Source organism: Rhinolophus sinicus, chromosome 4 (assembly GCF_057876585.1).
Source record: "Rhinolophus sinicus isolate RSI-liver-muscle chromosome 4, RSI-T2T, whole genome shotgun sequence".
Classification (NCBI taxonomy): Eukaryota; Metazoa; Chordata; class Mammalia; order Chiroptera; family Rhinolophidae; genus Rhinolophus; species Rhinolophus sinicus.
Genome location: NC_142504.1, coordinates 13,066,472 through 13,087,619, shown reverse-complemented (window position 1 = coordinate 13,087,619; position 21,148 = coordinate 13,066,472). Strand labels below are relative to the sequence as shown.

Sequence of the window (21,148 nt, the reverse complement as noted above, 5' to 3'; positions counted from 1 at the left end):
TGCTACTTTGAAGGGGTATGCTCATCCATATGTTCATTGCAGCACTGTTTACATAAGCCAAGCTATGAAGGCAACCTGGGTGTCCCTGAATGGATGAATGGATAAAGAAGAAGTGGTACATATATGCAATGGAATAATACTCAGCTGTAAATAAAGAATGAAATCTTGCCATCTGCGACAACATGGATGCACGTAGAGGGTACTGTGCTGAGTGGAGTCAGTCAGACAGCGAAAGACAAATGTTATATCATTTCACTTATAAGTGGAATCTAAAGAACAAAATCGACAACCAAATGAGACAGAGAAACTCATAGATACAGAAAACATTTTAATGGTTGCCCAATGGGAGGGTGTAAAAGGGGAAGGGATTAAGAAGCACAAATTTGTTGTTCCAAAGTAGCTATGAGGATGTAGAGTATAGCATCCCTACATAGTTAATGATATTGTAATATTATTATTATTATTAATAATATAAATAATGTATTTACATTACATAATGTACATCCATTTACATTAATATTAATATGAAATATTAATATTGTATTAATACATTGTATTCATGTATTGTACATTGATATTAGAGACATAGTTAATAATATTATAATAACTATGTATGGTGTCACACAGATACTAGATTTATGAGGGTGACAGATGGGAGGGGGCTGGAGGTCAGGTGAAAAAGGAGAAGGGATTAAGAAGTACAAAACGGTAGTTGCAAAATAGTCATGGGGATGTAAAGTAAAGCATAGGGAATATAGTCAATAATGTGGTAATAACTCTGTATAGTGCCAGGTGGGGACTGTTGAATAACTATGATGTATGCCTGAAACTAATATAACATCGTATGTTTAAAAAGTAAGCGTGATGCACGCTTACAGTCCTTCATGTGGTGGGGGGCAGGGGGAGCACGTCTCCAAGAAAGGGGATTGGTCTCCGTAGGTAGATATTTACTACAGGTGGAGAACGACCTGCTGCTAGTTCAGAAATTGTTTGAGTACCTTTGTCGTCCTCTCCGTATCTCCTCTGTTCATTGGTTCTGTGTTACATACTTGGCTGTTGGCATCTGGGTGAGAAAGACCAGGAAGTGAAGGAAGATAGCGATGATGTTAACGCCATTTTAACATTAAAATTGTCTGCAAAATAGAGTCTGCAGGTATGTTCAGACGGCCGTCAATGTTCTTTCTCTCTTCACAAGCTTGGAATCCATACTGGAAGGGAAACATCAATTATTCCCACAAGTTCCACGTATGGGCGGGAGGACAGCAAAGGTTTCTGTTCCCCAAGAGGGGCCTTCTATTGCACAACTTACAGGCGGAAGGAGAGGCTGTAAACCGCCGCATAAAGGAAGAAAGACAGGGTGGAAAGGTTAGAAATGAAAAAGGATCTGATAGCAGGAAAGCTGGTTCAAATTAACGAGACAATGCAAGCCTTGACATTCTTGATGGATGTCAGTGGTTAAGTGCTAGCTGGACCTTCTGAGGTTACAACCTCCATTCAAACCTCAGCCCTGGATGGCAACCTGAAACCCAAGGCCATGGGCAGCCAAGCATCTGTGAGCATCTGTGAGCCCAGCATGGATTAGTGCTGTGGCCTTGGGAGGCCCTTCCAGGCGGCTGCTTCCTCCCTCTGTAACCAGTTCCCCCGAAACCAGGTGTGCTGTGGGGGCGACAACAATCCAAGGCATTAAGATAAGATGTTCTTGGCTGTGTCCAAAGCCTATTCTTTTATGACAAGAACAAAGGGTTAGTTGATGAGCTAATTGGTGGTGGGGGAAACGGCAGCATCTATTATTAAATGAATGTTTAGGATTTTTGTTTGTTTGTTTTTCAATAGCCCCATTATAATTTCAGTTCAGTTACTGCTAAGCTCATGTTTCCTAATTTATTTGTCGCTTGTTACAGTCCTCTGGGACACAGTAATTGAATTTTACTGGCATCATTACCATATCCACAAACAAGCAAGTCTTCAGGAACTAAATCAGTCCAAGCCCCGTCTCTGGCCCGCAGGAGAGGTGCCCAGAGCGGTTGATTTCAGTGTAGAAAGAGGAACATGTTCCCCTCCCTGGCCGGGCAGACTGGCTGCTGCTGGGTGCAAACGAGGCTGCATGTGGTCAGCTCTGCACGTCTGCCAGAGCAGTACAAGCACAGGGGTACTTGAAGAAGAGAAAAGAAAAACATGAGGCTCCAAAAAGATTGCCCCCCAAATAACCAGATTCTGATCTCATTGCAGTCAAAAATAGATGAGCTTCTAAGAGACAGGATCTACATACTTGGTTGAGAACCAGGAAATTCCACAAGGAGATGCTGAAATTCCATTAAAAAAAAAAACACAGGCTGATTGACAGCCCACATCCTCTCGGTCTTACATCCAAAACAGGAAAATAAAAATTATAATTTTAGCTGCATTTTGGAGCTCCATGGACAAGTAGAGGTCATCTAAATCCAGCTTCCTCATTTTACACTGGAGGCTAAAATTCTTATCTCAATGTGACATGAAAGTTTTTTTGTTTTGTTTTTTAATTCACATCCACATTGTTAAAAGATTTACCCTCAAATACTGAGGGCAACAGTGAGGCAGAATGAAAAGAGTACCAAATGCCTAGAAATCAACTGATGATTGACGCCTGTGAGCCTCTGAACAAGTCGCTGAGCTCTGAGCCTTGATTATTTCATCTGGAAAATGGGAACAATATGAGATCTAACACTTAAGTTCTCAAATTTGTTACAACGATGTTGCTAACCTTTTTTGATATCAGAGGGATTATTCATTATGAATTTGTACCAACTGGACAAACAGTTAACCAAGTTTACTATTTGGAAGTGCTGAAAAGGCTGCGTGAAAAAGTTAGGTGACCTGAACTTTTCGCCAACAATTCATGGCTCTTGCATCACGACAATGCACCAGCTCACATGGCACTGTCTGTGAGGGAGTTTTTAGCCAGTAAACAAATAACTGTATTGGAACACCCTCCCTACTCACCTGATCTGGCCCCCAATGACTTCTTTCTTTACCTGAAGATAAAGGAAATATTGAAAGGAAGACATTTTGATGACATTCAGGACATCAAGGGTAATATGATGACAGTTCTGATGTCCATTTCAGAAAAAGTACCACCCAAAACTGCTTTGAAGGGTGGACTAGGCGCTGGTGTCCGTGCACAGCTTCCCAAGGGGAGTACTTTGAAGGTGATCATAGTGATATTCAGCAACGAGGTATGTAGCACTTTTTCTAGGATGAGTTCACAAACTTAATTATCAGACCTCGTATTATTGGCTTCTGTGAAGACTGAATAACGCATATGCGCATCTAACAAAGCACTCAGCACTCTGTCTTAGCTGAATTTCATTCTACCTTGGCATTTGTGAAGGAACTAGATCATGTATTTTGAAAACACTGTCCTATTAGGAAGGTGAGTGGCTGAAACAACAGACTCCTCTGAAGGAGCCGCTCCGTTCCACATATTCCACCAGATTCCAGAACACAGGAGAGGAGAAAGGCCCCTCAGGCGAGCATCCCCATATGTCTGAAGGCATTACGCCTAGAACTTTGGGTAATTTCTCCTGGACAGCTGAAATTCATACAGCACTGGCAGTTTGCAAAAGTTTTGGGGACTTATCATATTTCAATTCAGATATTGGCCGTGTCCTCAAAAAGACGACTGTCCTGGTGAACGATGGGGGAATCCTACTGCTCAGCCCCACAGGCTTCACTGTCTCACCTCTCTACGCTTTGCTAGAAAAAAATCAAGTGCTCCACCATTTCCTCTCCTGTGTTCATGCCCCTTCCCTGTTTATTTTAATTAATAATCAGGAAAATACTCCCAACTGAAACAACCATCAACAGACTGGATTTTGTTATGGGCTGAATTGTGTGTGTCCCCCCCCCCCAAACACAAAAAAATCAGATCTTAAATCCTAATCCCCAGTACCTTAGAATGTGACATTATTTTAAAATTCGGTAATTGCAGATGTAATTACTGTTAAGCTGATGTCAAACTGAAGTAGGGTGGGGCCCCCACTCCAAGATGACTAGTGTCCTTACAAAAGGGGGAAAAATGGACTCAGACAGCACACAGGAAGAATACCATGAGAAGATGAAGGCAGGGCTTGGGCTTCTGCAGCTGCAGGCTGAGGACCAGGACAGCAAAGATTGCCAGAAAACCACCAGAAGCTAGGAGAGAAGCATGGAGCTGGTTATCCCTCACAGGCCTCAGAAGGAACCAACCCTGAGGACATCTTGGACTTCTAGCCTCCAGAACCACGAGGCAATAAATGTCTGTTGTTTAAGCTACTCCGTGTGGGCTACTTCGTTACGGCAACACTAGCAAACTAAAACAAATGGCCAGCGCTTCCTTCTGCAAATGAAGCCCCTCTCCTCTCCTTAACCTTCTCCCAGGCCTGCTGTGGACTGAGCACCCAGCCCTCTCCCCCTTCCATGCCTTTCCCCACAACTGCTTCCATGGGGCTCTGCTCCACCTATGACCTAAGCAGCCTTGGTGCTGTTTGTGGACACAGGTCCCAGAGTTTGCCTCTAAACTCCAGGCCAGAAAGCAGTTAGCACCATACTGGGGTAGAGGGTGAGGGGAGACAGCTAGCAGCAGTCTCCGCCAAGGTCACATCCTTCAACTGTGGCCTCCCTAATCAGATGGCAATCACAGCCTGAGAGATGATAACACAGATTGTCCATGTTTTGCTGCCCTATTCAGCTCCCTTATAAGGAAAAACTATGCCCCTTGAAGTCTTGCAGACTGGAGTAGCTATTGTGAATCTGAGCTTGCAGACCAGAGGCCTGATGTCATCTTCTCTTTTCAGTAAAAATAGAAAAAAAAGTTAAAAGAAGGAAGAAAATGTAAGAAACCAATCTCTCTCTCTCTCACACAGACACACACACACCTATACACACACATTCTTTTCCACTGGATTGTGCCTCCTTTTATGGATGTGTGTCCACAAGAATAGAGATATTGGTTTCTGTCTCCCGGGGTAATGATGATAAATCTGCCAAGGTCAGCAGCCTCATCAGCCACTGAAATGGCTCACTCTGGCAACAGCAGATAATCATTTACTTGGTGGAACTAGTTGCCTATACTTCAATTCATGCCTCCCAATGTCACTGAAATGTCCCTTATCTCACATAAACACTTGTCTTATTGTGCCTTTCTGGTGCAGAAAGAAATTCATAAATTATTTTCATGCCTTGAATTTTTTAGAAAGTCTCAGTCATGATTTTTGTGGGGGAAGAAGTTACTAAAGAATGGGGCTGGGCGGAAAATAAAGTAGTCAGTGTGTATACAGTAATTTTCTGTTCCATGTCCTAGAAAGCAAAAACTCAGGCTTCGGTAGATCCAAAAGATCTTCAATGAAAAATTCCTCCTACCGTAACTCCCTTCTTCCTAATAGGATTAACGCTTACATTGAAAAAAATTCTACTAGTATTTGTTGAGAATCTACTACGTGAAATGCACTAGGTTAGATGATAGGAATGCTAACAGAAATACGACATAATCCAAGCTTTTTGCTAAGCAAAGTGAAATCTACAAATAGTACACAAAGGGAGGAAATGTGTGTAAAATATCCCAAATGTTCACTTTTTTGAGAACAGTATTCCTGTATTAATGATAGAAAATGTGGAATCATATTATACCTCCAGTCAAACACACCGTCTTATAGCACCCACCAGTTTTCAACCATTGCCATATAAATGTATATTTGGGTGGAATTACAGCTGTTAAATGACCTGACCCAACCCACAAGTGTATATCACTTATGTCAACAGCATCTGGCATGTGTGTCTCAGCGGGCAAAGGTTGAACAGATGCCTTGTAGCACTCATCAATAAGCAGGTAGCCAGGACCTCTACTCTGAGCTAGCCAGGCCCTGCAGAGACACAAAGAGAAATGCAAGATGGGATCCTTGTCCCAAGGGAGCTCACAAAGCAGTGGAGAGAACTAAGCTCCCAGCGCACAACAGTGACCCACCCAGGTCAGGACAGAGTGAAGCATTTGTGGCTGTGAGATGCACCTCGTGTCTCTCATGAAATATTTAAAGACGAATGATGTATCACTACAAACTGCTATTGATGTATTATACACGTTAAGAAAAGTAGGCCGAAAATACAGGCCGCACTCCTTAGAGGTGATTTTTAAAGTGTTGTATTGGGGAAGAGACACATTCATGGTGACTCTTAAGTACAGTCCCCTGATGTTTTATCGGTTGTCATGGGTATGTACACACAAGGCAGCAGCAAGGCGTCTGGAGCCAGCCAGCCTGGCTTCCAATCCAGACTCTATCCTCCCCCTCACCCCCACTCAGGGAGCTTGGTCAGAATACCTAACTTCTCTATGCCTCAGTTTCCTCAACTCTAATGTGAAGATAGTAATGGTACCTACCTCAGAGGGTTTTATTATGAGGACTGGATGAATTAGGGTAGGGAATGCTCTTAAAATAGTGCCTGACGCCAAATACATGCTTATAATTCTCTGAGACGGTGAAGGTCTAAGACTGAGTAGGAATCTGTTTCAATCCTGGTCTGGAATTTTGAATGCTTCCTTGTCACTTATCTCCAAGCCTTAGAAGCAGACAGGGGAGGGGTGAACTATAAATACCAGGTGATCCATTGTCTGTTTTAACGGCTTCTGAATATACAGTAGCTGCCTATGTTGCCATATAGAAAAAAAACAAGTATATGGCAAATTAGTGAAGGTGTTCTGATCACATGCTAATTATTACCAGGTAGCGTCACCAAATGATCGGCGTTATGAAGGCAATAATCTTACTGGTTGAGCTGAGGGTCCCCTCACATCCCAGACTGCTTCAATGGCCCCTTATTTGAACACTCCTACCTCATACAACGTTGATTCTTCTTTCTTTAGGGATTTTATCTTGTCATAAACTTTGTAATGGCAAAATCGACCTCCAGTTCAAGATAATTCCTTTTTCTTATTGACCATGACAGTCAAAGGGCTTGACTTTTAATTCAGTTTCCTTCAAACAGCTGATGCCTGCTGAGACCCAATCATCTTGCTGTCACTGGTGTTTTAACAGTATTTTCACATCATGGCTGACCATGTGCTTTTAGAGTCATCTCATTGTTCGTAGGCATAAAGTCATACAACCACGGAAAGGGAAATAAAAAAAAAACAACACTTTGAAAGAGGACGAAAGACTTCATGCTTATGTTTCATTTTCCTTGATGAAAACTGCTGTAGAAAAACGCGGTATATCATTATGAAAGTGTGTAAAATATTGGCAACCCCAACAATAACACATCTCTATTAGTACGTGGGTTTATTGACGTAACTGAACAACAATGTATAACATTTATTCATTTCCCACTGAAAGGCTTTTTTCAGTGAAACTGTTTTTACATAGATCCAGGCATTAAGCATTTTCAGTGATGACCTGCAGTAAAGAGGGTGAGTCATGGGAAGAAACAGAGGTCTTTTCCAGACTTCCAATGGGACTCAATATTACACTTTTTGTGCAAAAGAAACCGCTAAGAGATGCAATCGCTCTATGAATGAAGAAAAGCGAGGAACATGAAAAGTGCAAGATACTCCAAAGGTTGCAAATAAGAACAAACAACTATACCTCTCCCACGTACCAATAAGCTTGGAATCTGAAACCAGCTCTGGCAGCAAACTAAGAATGACAGTCTATTTCCTGTGGTTTATTAAGTTTTGACCCCACAGATGAGACTGCCAGAAAAGCAGCTGTACTTTAAGTGGTCTGGACATTTATTCATCTGAACATAAACAAAGATCAGCTCATTTAGATCCCTAAGTTCCTACTCAGCTGTCGGGACAAGGGCAGGCCTGGTTCAATGGAGGCCAAACATAAAAGGAGTGGATTGGGGGTGAAGGACCCCTGGACTGTGATAGATTCCCTGAGTCATCAGGACCCTCAGGGGCTTAAGGCTCTAAACAGGAGATTACTGTTCGCCTTAGCACCATTGTAGTGGCCTCCATGGCACCCTACTCTGCCAATGGAGTCATAACCACGGTCAATATAACCATGTACACCCTCGTAGTGACTACATTTTTAGACCACACACAAAATTATTCATGTAAACCAAGGCACTACATTTAGTGATAAACATGTACTTCATAAATATCAGGGAACGAAAGTATCTCAAATAGTTGAAAACAACAGAGCAAATAAAGGAGCCTAACCCTAAGTTTAAAACAAAAACATTTAAAAGAAATACTGCAGCTATTAACTAAAAGATACAATTTAATAACACGGTAAAACACTGGGTAGTGGAAGGATTAATTTGCAAAATATAGAATTATTTCACAGTGAGGTTTAAGTACTCAACAATCTTCTGGTTTTAGTAGAAACAGACAACCACTGATGTACATTTTTTTTCACATTTTTCCCCCAGTAATTTCTTCCCTTCTACCAGTTCATATAGATTAAGACATAAATGTGCTCAAACATCACACTATCGGTTGACAATCACCTCTTGCTCCCCATTAGGAAATTACCTTTATCACTTAACTGTGCGACTACAGGGAAAGAGGGCACAGTCACTGAGTGTCACTGATAAAAACATGAGAAGTACCACATCCTATTCCAATCTGAACACATTGTCAGAGATGTGGTAGGCAAACTAGACCACAGGTGTTCCCTATGGGGTCATCATTCCCATACACATTACATTCTTTCATCAAATCTGGCATTGAAATATCCTTTAACATATACAGGTTTAAAAAAATAAAATTAAAAAGCCACAGGAGCAACCCTGACAGAGAAGTCTTGCAGGCAGCCTTCTCCAGAGAAAGTATGTAATCTTTAGTTAACCCCAAGGTCAGCAAACGTTCTTGTGGTGTTAATGTTAAAAAGAAAATAGTTGAACTCCCAGCTCAACTAAAAGAGTCCTGGAGTTTATTGACCAGTTTGTTAAATGTCCGAGCTCTTCACATTGTTGAAAAAAAAAAAAGAAAAATAGCGTCTCTAATTACTTAAACATTAAATTATCCTGAATGTTCTATTAACCACCATTAAAGAGTTCCTTGGCAAGTGTTTGATTTTCCCACCTGTTTAAATCATCCTTCTTGGCAGAGACCACCATACCAGTGGAGTCACTTGTCAAATGTCCTTTGTAATGGTAATAAGTTCCTTTTTCCTTAAATAGGACCAAAACGCCTCTGTTGGACACTGAACAAATAAAAAAGTATGCATCCAAATCTTTTTCTGTTCATGTTGGGAGAACAAGCACCCTTTTCTACTCCAAAAGGGGCCAGGCTATTGCATTGCGATACCACGAAAACCAAGGTCTCCACATAAAAAAGGCCTCCCACCTCTGGACCCCGTCATCCATGTGTCCCCTATTCTTGGCCTTGACCACCAAGTACCAGCCATTTACTTCATGAGTGAGTACTGGGATTTGGGGGGTGGCGCCGCATTGACTGTCTGTTCCCTTTGGCCCCTCTGGCAAATGCACAAAAGGGGGAAAGGAGAGACGTGATAAAATGAGACCTTCCCCTGCGGTGGGTTGAGGGGCCCACCAGAGAGGTGGCTCCTTAAGGCCAATGAATGGTCTCCACAGCCCTGGAGGCCCTGGATCTAGTCTGCAAATCGCTGCAGGAGATGGTCCTCCCGTCTCAAGCTGCCACCCGCGCCACCGCCCCCGCTGTCCATGAAACGGTCGCAGGGGAACTCGATGAGGTCTGCCTCGCTGAGCGCGCACACGGTGGTACGCGGCCGGTGCGACTGGAATCCAGAGAAGTCGGCAGACACGCCGGTGCCCATTGAGCGCAGGGGCCGTCGGGTGGAGTACATGTGGCGAACGTGGACAGGAGCCCCTCCCTTTCGCCTGGCCCGCAGCTTCTTCCGCAGCCAGCGTGACGCCCAGGCAGCCAAGGCCAGGAGCACTAGCAGCGCATTCACCGCCAACAGGGCCAAGGTCAGCAGCTGGTAGTCGACGCTGCTCCGGCCCCCAGGCTCGGGCAGGGTGACCAGCCCTGCGCAGTGGTCGCGGGGGGCCACCGGGCAGACTCGGCCCCCAAGCACGCTCTCTACGCACACCAGGTAGGGGGTGTCTCCGCGTAGCTCGCGCAGAGTGGCCGAGTCGCTGCGCTCCGGCAGGTAGACGAAGCGGTGGAATTTTGGCTGCTGGCCAAAGCGATCGAAGAGCAGGCGGAAGCGCGCGCCGCCCAGCGGCCGGGGGCTGCGGTGCTCCCGCACTGCCCAGCGTACCGAGGCGCTGTCGGCGCCCACCGCCTCTACCGTTAGGTTGCACAGAATGAACTTGTTGAAGTCACACGGATCGGACACCAGCGGCGGCAGACCGACCCCGCCGTGGGACTGCGCAGCGCTCTCTTGCTGCTGAGCGGCTAGGAGCTGCTTCGCCGCACGCTGCCAGGGGTCGCCGGCAGGCAGTGGCGCAGAGTTGGGCGCAGCCGTTGGGGTGGGCTCCGCATGCTCAGGACCAACCAGAGTCGGACGTCCCAACTCGGCCTTCTCGAGCAGGTCCAGGGGCTGTGGAACCCACTCCGCGGCAGCAGCGGCGGAGGGGCCCGGCTGCTGGAGACCTGGGCCCCGTCTGCTCAGCCTCAGGGCGCTGCGGTTGCTCAAGAGCTCCCGGGCTGTCCCATCCCAGGCTACCCCGGGCAGTAATCGCCCCCGCTGCTGGGGCTGCGGCTGTAGCGGCAGCTCCTCTGCGAGGCTACCTGTAGGGGGCGCTATCTCCTCCCCGGTGGCAGTGGGTAAGGGCCACCGCTCGCCATCATCGGCTGTCGGGGAAACCGACGGCGAGAGATCTGCACAAGTCCCATTCTGCAGTTGCTGGTCGTCCAGGTAATCCAGGTACTTCCCCCTCAGGGCCGGGGGGTGGCGACACTGCACAAAGACGGTGAGAAGCCGGCCTTGCGAGTGCCAGTCGCCCATCCATCGCTTCAGGCCCCGTAGCCGGCAGTCGCAGGTCCAGCCGTTGCCATCTAGATCCAGGCGGTAGAGGGCCGGGCTGGCAGCGAAGATGTCCCCGGAGAGGGCGCTGAGTGCGTTGTCGCGTAGGCTGAGCTCGCGCAGCCGGCCCAGGTGGCCAAAGATAGTGGGGTGCAGAGCGGACAGCTCGTTGCCGCTCAGGTCCAGTGCCTCCAGGCTGTGCAGAGGCTCCAGCAGCGCCACCGGCAGTTGGCTCAGCCGGTTGCCCTCCAGGCGCAACTCACGCAGGGCCTCCAACCCCCAAAAGGCCTCCGGCGCGAGGTGCGTGAGCTGGTTGCCTCTAAGCGAGAGTAGGCCGAGGCGCGGCAGGTGCTGGAAGACTCGCGGCCCGAGGTGCTGCAGGCTGTTAGCCGAGAGGATGAGGGTGGAAAGTGAGCGCAGCGGTGCGAAGGTGGCCGCGTGGCGTAAGGAGGGCTGCAGCTCGTTGGTAGAGAGGTTGAGGAAGCGCAGTTTGCCCAGCTGGGCGAAGACGTTCTTGCTCAGAAAGCGGATCCGGTTGGACTCCAGATGTAGGTAGAGCAAGTTGCCCAAGGGAGCAAAGACCGCGTCCGGCAGTGCCCCCAGGGCGTTTCCGTCCAGCCGCAGCTTCACTAGACTCTCCAGGCCCTCGAAGGAGCCGCGACTCAGGCGGCCGATCTCGTTTCCGTTGGCGTAGAGGATACGCAGCTTGCGCAGTGGGGCCAGCGTGCCTGGGGCGAGCGCCTGCAGGAGGTTGTTCCCTAGGTAGAGCTCCTCCAGTCGCGAGAGCTTCTCGAAGGTCTTGGGGTGCAGAGAGCGGATCTGGTTGTACTGCAGGTCCAGCCGTCTGAGCTGTCCCAGGCGGTGGAAGTCGAAGGCCGTGATGTTGGTTATAAAGTTGCCGCCAAGGCTGTAGGTGAGCACGTCCTGGGGGCTCGGCAACGAGCTGGTCTTGGGCACGGCGCGGAGCCCCCTGTTGGTGCACAGGAGGTGCTGGGGGTGCTGGCAATCGCAGCGCTCCGGGCACACGGGCTCGGCCCGCGGTGGAAGTGCGAGGCAGCCGCACACCACAAGCAGGAAGCGCACGGCGCGGGCAGCCTCCATCGCCGCCCGCCCAGCGTGCAGCGGCCGGATCGTCCTCTTGGCCCTCCGGCTCTGTGTCTCCTCTGCATTCCCCTTGGCCTGGCCAGAGTCGCTAAATGGCCTCTTTCGGACTCCGCTCCGCGGTCCAGCCCCTCCTCCGCCCTTTGTCCGGTGGCTGGCCCGGGTCTCTGCAGGCGGGCTTCGCTCAGCCAAGTCAGGCGGCGCAGGGCGCTGCGCGAGCTACGGGTGCTACTTGTTGCATTTCTGCAGAAAATGTTTCTCCGGGTGCGCGTCGTGGGGTGGAGGGGGGAGCAAGAACTGAGGTTTTTGTTTGCAGCTCGAGTCCGGAGAGCTGGATTCCCTGGCACGGATTCTCCCCGCCGAGTGGATTCCCCAGCTGCAGGCGGGAGCTCTTCCAAGAGCTGCTCGGGGCGCGGCTTGGCTGCTGCGCCGCGGCGGCTCAGCCCCCGCAGCCCGCGCCGCCTCGCTCTGGGTCCGGGACTGGGAGTGCGGTCTCAGTGGAAGAGCCGGGGGAGGAGCCGCGGTGCGCAGGCTGCGTCCGGAAGGGACCCAAGTCGGCGAGTGGCGAGGAAACCGGGCGGAAATTCGTTCTTCCCACACTCTGCCCCCCGGGGATGCAGGCGAGGAAAGAGGAGACGGCGGAGGGAGGATAGACCCCGGCAGGGGGAGGAGGCTCCGCGTCTGGTCAGCCCGAGGCCGGGACGCCAAGTGAGAAAAGTAGGGATTAAAAACAGCTGTACGAGGCGGACACGCTGGGCTGGGGGCGGGGGTGGATTACCGGTCGAGCAAACGGGATTTGCAGACAGAGACCTTTTTATTTTAGACGAGTACACCAATCTCTTCGGATCAGTAGGAGCGCGGCTTGTTTTACTGGTTTTTAAGTCACTTGCTCTTCCAGGTACCACCCTGCGGGAAGTTTGGGCAGCACGGAGTCCGCCTGCATTCTACAGAAGTTTTGGGGAGCACAGTTTGTCTGCAAAGAGCTGTTGGCGGGCTGCTGTCAGCAGAGGCTAGGTCGACCCCTTCTAACTGTGGCGTGTTTGGGTTTTTGACGTGGATGGTAGCGGAGGAGAGGCACCGCCCCCTTTAGGGATCTGAACTGAGTTATTTGCTTGGCTCTGCTTTAGGCTAGAGCATGGAGAAAGCTCAGAACTGGTTCTACCACCGTGAAAGTGCCTCTGTCAGATTTTGGTGATTTAATCTTATTAATTCTCCTCCAGTCCTGCACGTGTGCATATATATAAAATTACCTTACCAGACCCTCCGGTAACTGCTCCCTGCGGGGATAGCTGGGGGGGGGGGGGGTGTTGCTCCCCTTTATGTCTGGGCTTGCAGTGATCTTCAGTGTCTTTAGGCCCAAAAGTTCTCAGGCCTGGCTTAGTTGGGGAAGTCTTATCATTTATTATCAATAGAGAATGGAGCATTTATCAATTGCTCCTTTGAGGGCAGCCCCTGCTGGGAATGAGAATGGGCAAGAAAGAGCTGTTAATTACCATTTGTTCATGCAAACTATCTTGCTAAAAATAAAGGCCCCCTTCTGCCTACCCCACCCCAAAGTGTTCCAAAAATGTAATTTTAAGGACCCACTCGGTGGAAAATTAAAGGAAAGACGTATCTTCCCCTCAAGAAGCTGACGATCTAGAGTACATTTATGTGGTTTTCGTAAGTAGCCCCAATGGTCTTCATGTCTGTAACGCTACACGTTCAGACGTGTGATTTGTTTTCAGACCATCTCTCTCTTCCAGGAGTTCAAGTGGTATTTTGTTTTAATCTAGCAGTACTTAGATTCCCTGGTAATAAAAAAGTAGAGCTGTAAAAGCAACCCCCAAATGGCATTAACTCTATATTGCTGCTAGTTATCAGGCAAGAGGCATCTAGTGAGAAGTTAGCACGTGCCAAGCCTCAGGATGAACATGGGAATGCTGTGCCAGGCCTCAGGGACAGCAGCTTCATAGGGAGACTGATGGGCAAGGAGCAGTGTGGGCGGGTGGTAAGAGCTGTGCAGTGTCGCTGTGGGAGCCCTGAGGAGGAGAACTCTGCCTGAACTGAGAGCAGAGGAAGGCTTCCAGCGTCAGGAAGTACTGAGTAATACCTAGATGCAGGTAAGAAGGGTGCTCAGGGGGGAAGCATGGGAACATACGCAAGAGAGCGATTTAGGAACCACCAGAACTTCTATCTGAATCTTTGTTGATGAGATTTTGACATCTGTATTTTTTGATAGTATCACACAACCCTTGCTCATACAATGACTTCCAAATAAATATTCCTTATTCCCCTTTAAGGATGTCCAGCAAGCAGTTGACCTAATCGTACCCACACTGCAACATCAAGAGCTGTCTCTGCCTAAATAAACCAGGTGATATACAAAGAAAATGTTATCTGTCTAGTTCTTGCCTTCTAGAACCTTGGAATCTGCGGTGGTTTGTGTGGGACATGTGTTGATAGAACATCCAGACCCAGGTATTCACGCAGACTGTATATATTTTGTATAGATACTGTATATATAGCTTCACTCTTGGAATAGGGCAACCTGGGTCCCTATCCTGAGCCCTGTAATTTAGAGGATCATGTTTCAGTCCTCCTCTGGTTGTGTCAGCCCCCATAAGAGCAGGGTTTGGGGCTTCCAAAGGGATGTGTCCACTCACAGCCCGTACCCCCAATCCTTCTCCCGGTTCCTGGGACCCTGGAATTCCCGACTCAACTGCCTAAGTCTGTACAGGCCTTTCCCCCATCTGTCCTCCTGGGGACCAGTCATGCCACAAATCTATTTACTCCTGGGACCAAGAGAAGGCCAAAGGGCAGCTATGCAAAAATAATCTGGAGGTGTGGGCTGGTATTTCCACTGTTATGCCCAGGAGGCCTCTGGGAGACTCCCGGTAATTCTGGAGCCAGAGCTGAGGGGGGAGGGGAAGGGGCCTCAGGCCAGGGGTTTTCTCTCATACACTAACCCTGGGCTTCTCAAATATTTGAGACAGGCTTGTCCATATGTAGCATTTTAGGAGGAGAAAGTACATGGATTTAGAAAGAACGGGGAGGAAAATTACAGGAGTACGCAGGAAAGCATTTTTTTTTAAATGTTAATTCTATTTTATTATAACATGGCCTATGCCTAATTTTCTATAAAAAGCAATAATTTTTAGTGAAAGCAAGGACATAGTTGTCTCCATTTAAATGCCTATCTCTTAACTACGTAATGTCTTTGTTTACGGGTGGATCCAGGCTTGATCAGTTCCCAGGAGGTTCAAGTATTGATTATGCTTAAAAGTATAATTTGCATAAACACAAGTGAACATCCCGAAAGAAGTGCTGTTCATAAGACAAACGAGCTTTGTCACTTCCCTTTTGGAAAGCTCACCCTTTAACTCTCAAGCACACTGTGGGTAGTTTCAGAGGTCAGGAACACAGGCAAGCTGGTTCCATGACACATATGTGTTGTAAGGGTTCTCAGGTGTTCTTGCCCAGGCATGGAATCTTCTTGAGCTCGCCAGGGACCAGGGAAGTACAGCGCTTTCTTCCCAAGCAACCTGCGGTTCCACTGAACTGCAGCTGCAGAGGCAGGAAGGATCTCAGGCCATGTGTTCAACTGCCCCTAGAGCTGACCTGAGTTGGCCCCGGCTGCCCTGGAGCAGGACAGGTTAGGGGAGGAAAGCTCAGGCCAAGCCCCCACTGCAGGGAGAGGTGGGCCTGCCAAGCTTGGCTGGAGCAGCTTTCCGGAGCTCACTCAGGGCAGCCTGCAGGGACGGCAGCTGCTTCCTCAGCTCATGTGAGCCAACCCCAGACAGACAGTATGGCCCTTGACAGATGAAGTAGGAAATTGAGACGCCCCAATGGTCCCTTGGCATGTTATCAAATGCCCTCCCCCAAACTCTTATGTGAATGAGCCTCATCTTTGCCCCAGTCTGAGAGACAAGTTTCTTTGCCTTAGGGATGAGGAATGTGAAAAGGAGAACCCCTGGTTTACAGTGTCTCTGCTAATTCTTCATTTTCCTCCTTAAGGAAATATAGGAATACAGATTCCCTGCTAGGTATCTGCCTTATTAAATCCGAATCCCTGGGGGGAGGGGCGAAGTCCCGGCACCTGCATTTATAAACCATCAGATGATTTTTACACACACTAAATTTTGAGAAAACTAATAGACAGTATTTCCAAAACACCTGTTCACGATTGACGGAGCATATTCGAATAGTAACAATGGTAATGACAAGCACTTACATAGAGCTGAGTGCCAACCAGTGGTCCAGGCACTCGGCCTAAAGGAACTAATTTATTTCCACAGCTACCTTGTGAGGTAGGAACTATTGTTATCCCCATTTTACAGCAGAGGAAACTGAGGAGCTTATGAATACAGGACCCTAGGCCCACCCCCAGAGAAGCTGACGCAGAACCTCCAGAAGAGGGCCTGGGGATCTTCAGTGAGCACATTCCCAGGTATTGTCTAAGGTACTGAACGAGAATTCTTAGGGGCCTGCTCGGACATGTCAGTGTCTCCTTTGCTAGGAGTCCAGGGATAGAAAGAGGAGCGAGACAAAGCTTAGCGTGGCTGAGAGTTAAATGTAACTGAGATGATGATCCCAGAGGCTGGTGCCATCCTACAGTAAATACATACGATGAGCACCATTAGCTGTGATAGCCCTGGTCTTTCGAGAAGAAAACAATCGAGCACTAACACCTCTGTGGAAAGCATCCGTCCACCTAACCCTGTACGTGTTTAAGGCCATTGTCAAGGTAACTGCTCCCAACACACTGGGTTTTATGTCCAAGGAAAATTCTTATCCATCAGTTCAAAGATGCCTGATTGTTTGAAACCGACATGTATAAACAGATTGCATAACTTCAAGAACTACAGTGACTGACTGTAGGCAGTTCTGGCAAGCTACAAAAGGAAAGGCAGTTGTTGACTGAGCATAATGACTTAGGCAATAAGGCAAATCCACACACTGTTTATGGTCACAGTATAAAGTTTGTTTTTGTGTAACTGAAATTTTATAGCAGTAATATCATGGTGTCCTCCCTGAGCATAGTATTGAGTCAGTCGCCTAAGGAAATCCTTTAGGTATAAAAGTGTCTCTTATTTCTAAATAAGTACTCTAAAATATTTGTCATCTCTAGGAACCACATCGGTAATTGTGTTTTATGGTACAACTTTCCATTATTCTTTTATTTGGATTTCTTCATACTGCAGTAATAACATTTATTTGGCCATTTATATCCCCACCTAGCTGCCTTGTTTTATTTCATTTTTGTGGTCCTCACAGCTGTTGTTGAATTGTCAAGGGGTTTTTATAAAAAGCTGGAAGAAAGTTGTTAAAAATGTCAACAGTTATGGTCTTTACATGGTGAGAGACTGAATAATTATTTACACTCTTTGGCATTTTCTACATGATGTACAATTACGATGTATATTTCTTTGAAATAAATAAAAAAATTTATCAACAAATACTTTCGTATCTAAATCTGGTTTAAACTCAACATAAGTCTCACGAGGCCGTTAGGTGAGGATGAGTCATATTTCTAGTTTGGGGAGAGGATGCTAAGAGCTAGAGAACTTAGCTGACTTCTGGAATGATCTGCCGCTGTAATGATAGAGTGCAGACCGCAATCTAAACCATAGGCTTCTGACCCCAGATTTTTATAGTTGGACCTTGCTAGGCACCCTGTTGATACATGCCTGTGTGTACAACTAATGAGGCCAGTTTGGGGTGATGTTCAAAATATTTAACAACTGGTACAGTAAGAGCATCAGCCAGTGAGGTCTGGCACTGCCTGCTCAGGGCAGACAGAAGCCATGAACACCCAGCCCAGCCGTGCCAGTGCCCACCAGCTGAAAGTGGACTCGTCTGTACTTGATTAAACGTTTTGAATGGTCCTTCAGATGTCTTTTTTTATTTTTTAAATAATACATTATTAAAAACAATTTGCTTAAGGCTTGGGTACAATCATCAGTAACCATGAGATACAGCACACAAGCTTTCCTGGGTCCCAAGTTCTTTCTAGATTGCAAGCTTGCCTGGCACCTGTTTCTCCAGGCTTAGGTACATTACAGTTCCTCAGACTTAACAACAGAACCTTGACAAGAGGGCGAAGATGACCAACTTGGATATGAGATTCGTTTCTGAATTATCTCCCACTCTCTTTGATGGGCTGACATCTATTTGAAGGGAATTTAATTCTTAAAATGTTACTATTTTTCTCACAACCTGATCTGAATTGTTATAATTAATGGCTTGAAAATATTTGTGGGGGAACACCTCTTTTGATGACTATTGATGTTAAAGATTACCAACTCATCCTGTAAAATTTCAGTGATTTATTATCAAAATCTGGATGTACAAATGTCAAGCACCCCCCACCCCAACTCGTCACCTCCCCCCCCCCCCCCCCCGAGCTGCAGATGTCTCTTTATTCTAAAGTTACTGGATAAGGAGGCAATGTCATACCCATGTCGCTGAAAACCGTGGCTGTATCCTGGCAAGAAACAGTCTGTCAATCTCAGTAATGGAAATAATCTTGGACAGTCCAATAATTGACTACATACAGTGTAAATATCCTCAAAGTGTTTGCAGATTTCATCAAAAGGCCAAATGTTTTTTACTTAAGACCAGGAACATGGCAGGAAAGGAAATTAGAGGAAGGAAGCATCCATCCCCTTTTCAGAGTCTCTGTAATTTTCCATAAAGATTTGCACTTTGATTATGTTTAGTAGCACCATATGCTGGAGTGTGACTCAAGATCAAAGGTTCCAGCCATAGCACTGGATCTGGCTGCAGGCAGGATGGTAGAGTGCGAATGGGTCAGTAAGGACGCTCCTCTAGCCCCCGTGCATTCCTCTTTAACTTCCAAAATATAACTGATATGCCTCAAATGTGAATGCTTTTAGCATCTTTATTTATTGTCTGCTATAATATGTTGTAGGTTGAAAAAAAAAGTAGTTATTACCACTTAAAGATACTTAGAACTAAATAATTTTCAAAAGCTTAATGTAAATTGTCAAGTTTTATAGTATGATGGCCTTAAACATTTGAGGAATGAGGGCATTGTTGGACACTGCTTTTCTTTGATTGGTGAGTTTTTTTTCTGATTCAACTTTTCCCTATGATCAAAATTTTCAACAATGAACATTTGGTTTTGCAGTTGAAAGTCTGTGGTAAAATGTATATAATACCATATGCACTCTTACTTTCCCCATTGCCCTGCCATGTCCTTCCTTTGTTACAAATGGTTTTTCTTATAAACCTTTTTCAAAAAATCAATCTTGGTAATGGAAATACTCTTGAATAGTCAAACAATTTACTGTATATAGTGTAAATACCCCCAAGCATTTGCAGATGTCAGCAAAAAGCCAAACATTTGTCATAAACTACACATGAGATATGGATAGGGTGATTGGAAGATGGAATCCACTTGCTAGTATAGGTCTCTGACCTCCTGCCACATCACAGCCTCTGGCCAGTGGTTCATTTCTCACATATAAAAAAGGACAAATCACACTTGCCCGACATAAGAATTTGGGGAAATGTATGTAAAAATGCTTAGGAACTACACGTGTTAGAAAATCGGATTGTTGCTAACATTTCAACTTCACGTGTGTCTTCTTAGTAAGAATCTGAGGTCCTATAGGGCATGTCTGAGTCTTGTGCTCAGCTTTTTGGTGTCTTCTGTAACACCCACCACAGGGGCTTTTCTTAAATTGTACGTCTTTAACAAAGGTGGAGCAGAAAGGTAGGGGAGGAAGCCACATTCTCAGGTAACTGGTTCTTCCACCTTTCCTTACAGAACGGTTCTGTTACCATCTTTTCATTGTCTCCTTGTTCTTCTCCAGGCTTCCTCGGCCCAGAGCGTTCAGTCCTCCGTGCACAGTTCTCCCTGAACAGCTGTACAGACAGGCCTAGATTCTGGGATAGCTCTGTGGTCATTTAGTCCACACAGTGACTCATTGGACCACTCTGGGCTTCTGTTTGTTGCCCTGTAAGGTCATGTGGTTATAATACATCAGTATTTGCCCAGAGGGTTCTTATCATCAGTAATGACCCCTGTAAAGTTAAAAGGTTATGAGAGAAAAGGAGTTTCCGTGGTCAGGATGGGTCATACCCCATGTTTCGTTCTTGGAAAGTCACAGTACACTGTAGCACATTCCAGATTTTGAGAAATCCTGTGGAAAAGAAATAAAAGAAATGGGGAGAGGTGGACAGAGCTAGCACGGGTGGGTGTTCCTGGGAACCTAGCCAATTTGAGGAACATTGAAATAAATGCTCAGTAAGATCCCTTCAAGCTTTAAACGTCAAGGAATCTATTGCATTTCTTCCATGGAGTATTTTTCAATATCATTGGAATTGATAAAGTTTGTTAAATATGATGTTTTATGTAAAATATGCACATTATGCAATGGAAGGTGCTTTTCCACACTGTGCTTGTCTGATCTCAACAGCTCATGATATCCAGTGGGTTTTACATTAATCCCCGATGAACAGGATAATATATATCAAAGTTGTCTCCTGGAAGACTTCTTTGCTTCACCCCTAAGTTGTCAAACTAGCAAATTCTTAGACTTGTCTTTCCACCACGATAAAGGTGTTAGGACCCTATAGTTGTAAACACCATTTGGCATGTTGACAATTCTGGGCAAAATTAGTGTAGACTCTTCAAAAGTGTTATTTAGCCACTGTGCTAGCACTGGTGGGGTGTTCCTGGGAAACTAGCCATTTGGGAAAAGTTCCAATAGTGACACCCTTAGGCTACTCACTCAAGTATCCTTGCATGTACGAACCCCAGTGATAATCAGTGCATAACTCTTATGATTCCCTGAGGTGATGGAATATGATAAGTACCAGCTTAACTAAAATGCCATGGTGGGTTTCCATCTGAAACAGGCGGCTACAAACACCTGCCAGAATACTGAACATCAATGACTAGCATTTATAAAGTGTTTATCATGTGCCAGGCACCATTCTAAGCCCTCTAGAAGTATTAAATCACTTAATACACCAACAATCCCATGAGAAAAGTACAGTTATTAGTCTCATCTTGTAGATATTGCAGTGGAAGCACAGAGAGGTTGAGTAACTGGCACAAGGCTGCACAGCTAATAAGTGACAGAGGTAGGAGTTGAACTCACAGTGTATGAAAATTCTTGGTCATACTT

At 46.4% G+C, this 21,148-nt stretch overlaps 2 protein-coding genes across 2 annotated transcripts; one reads left to right on the top strand and one right to left on the bottom strand.

The window, feature by feature from the left end:
• Positions 1-7,269: 7,269 nt before the first annotated feature.
• On the bottom strand, positions 7,270-12,008 carry TRIL (TLR4 interactor with leucine rich repeats). The gene has a single exon (XM_019726167.3). It carries the CDS (start codon positions 12,006-12,008, stop codon positions 9,567-9,569), a length of 2,442 nt encoding a protein of 813 aa, XP_019581726.3. The 3' UTR covers positions 7,270-9,566.
• Positions 10,978-17,446, top strand: LOC141573053 (uncharacterized). The gene is made up of 3 exons (XM_088798078.1): positions 10,978-11,373; positions 11,670-12,716; positions 12,907-17,446. Exons 1-3 carry the CDS (start codon positions 10,978-10,980, stop codon positions 13,096-13,098), a joined length of 1,635 nt encoding a protein of 544 aa, XP_088654204.1. The 3' UTR covers positions 13,099-17,446.
• The last annotated feature ends 3,702 nt before the right edge of the window (positions 17,447-21,148 follow it).

Excerpts from the sequence above, each read along its gene's own strand:
- LOC141573053 (XM_088798078.1), top strand. The coding sequence starts at position 10,978 with ATGTCCCCGGAGAGGGCGCTGAGTGCGTTGTCGCGTAGGCTGAGCTCG. Across the intron at positions 11,374-11,669 it reads AGGAGGGCTGCAGCTCGTTG|GTAGAGCTCCTCCAGTCGCG; the intron begins GTAGAGAGGTTG and ends GTTGTTCCCTAG. Across the intron at positions 12,717-12,906 it reads GCCCGAGGCCGGGACGCCAA|GTACCACCCTGCGGGAAGTT; the intron begins GTGAGAAAAGTA and ends TTGCTCTTCCAG.
- TRIL (XM_019726167.3), bottom strand. The coding sequence starts at position 12,008 with ATGGAGGCTGCCCGCGCCGTGCGCTTCCTGCTTGTGGTGTGCGGCTGC.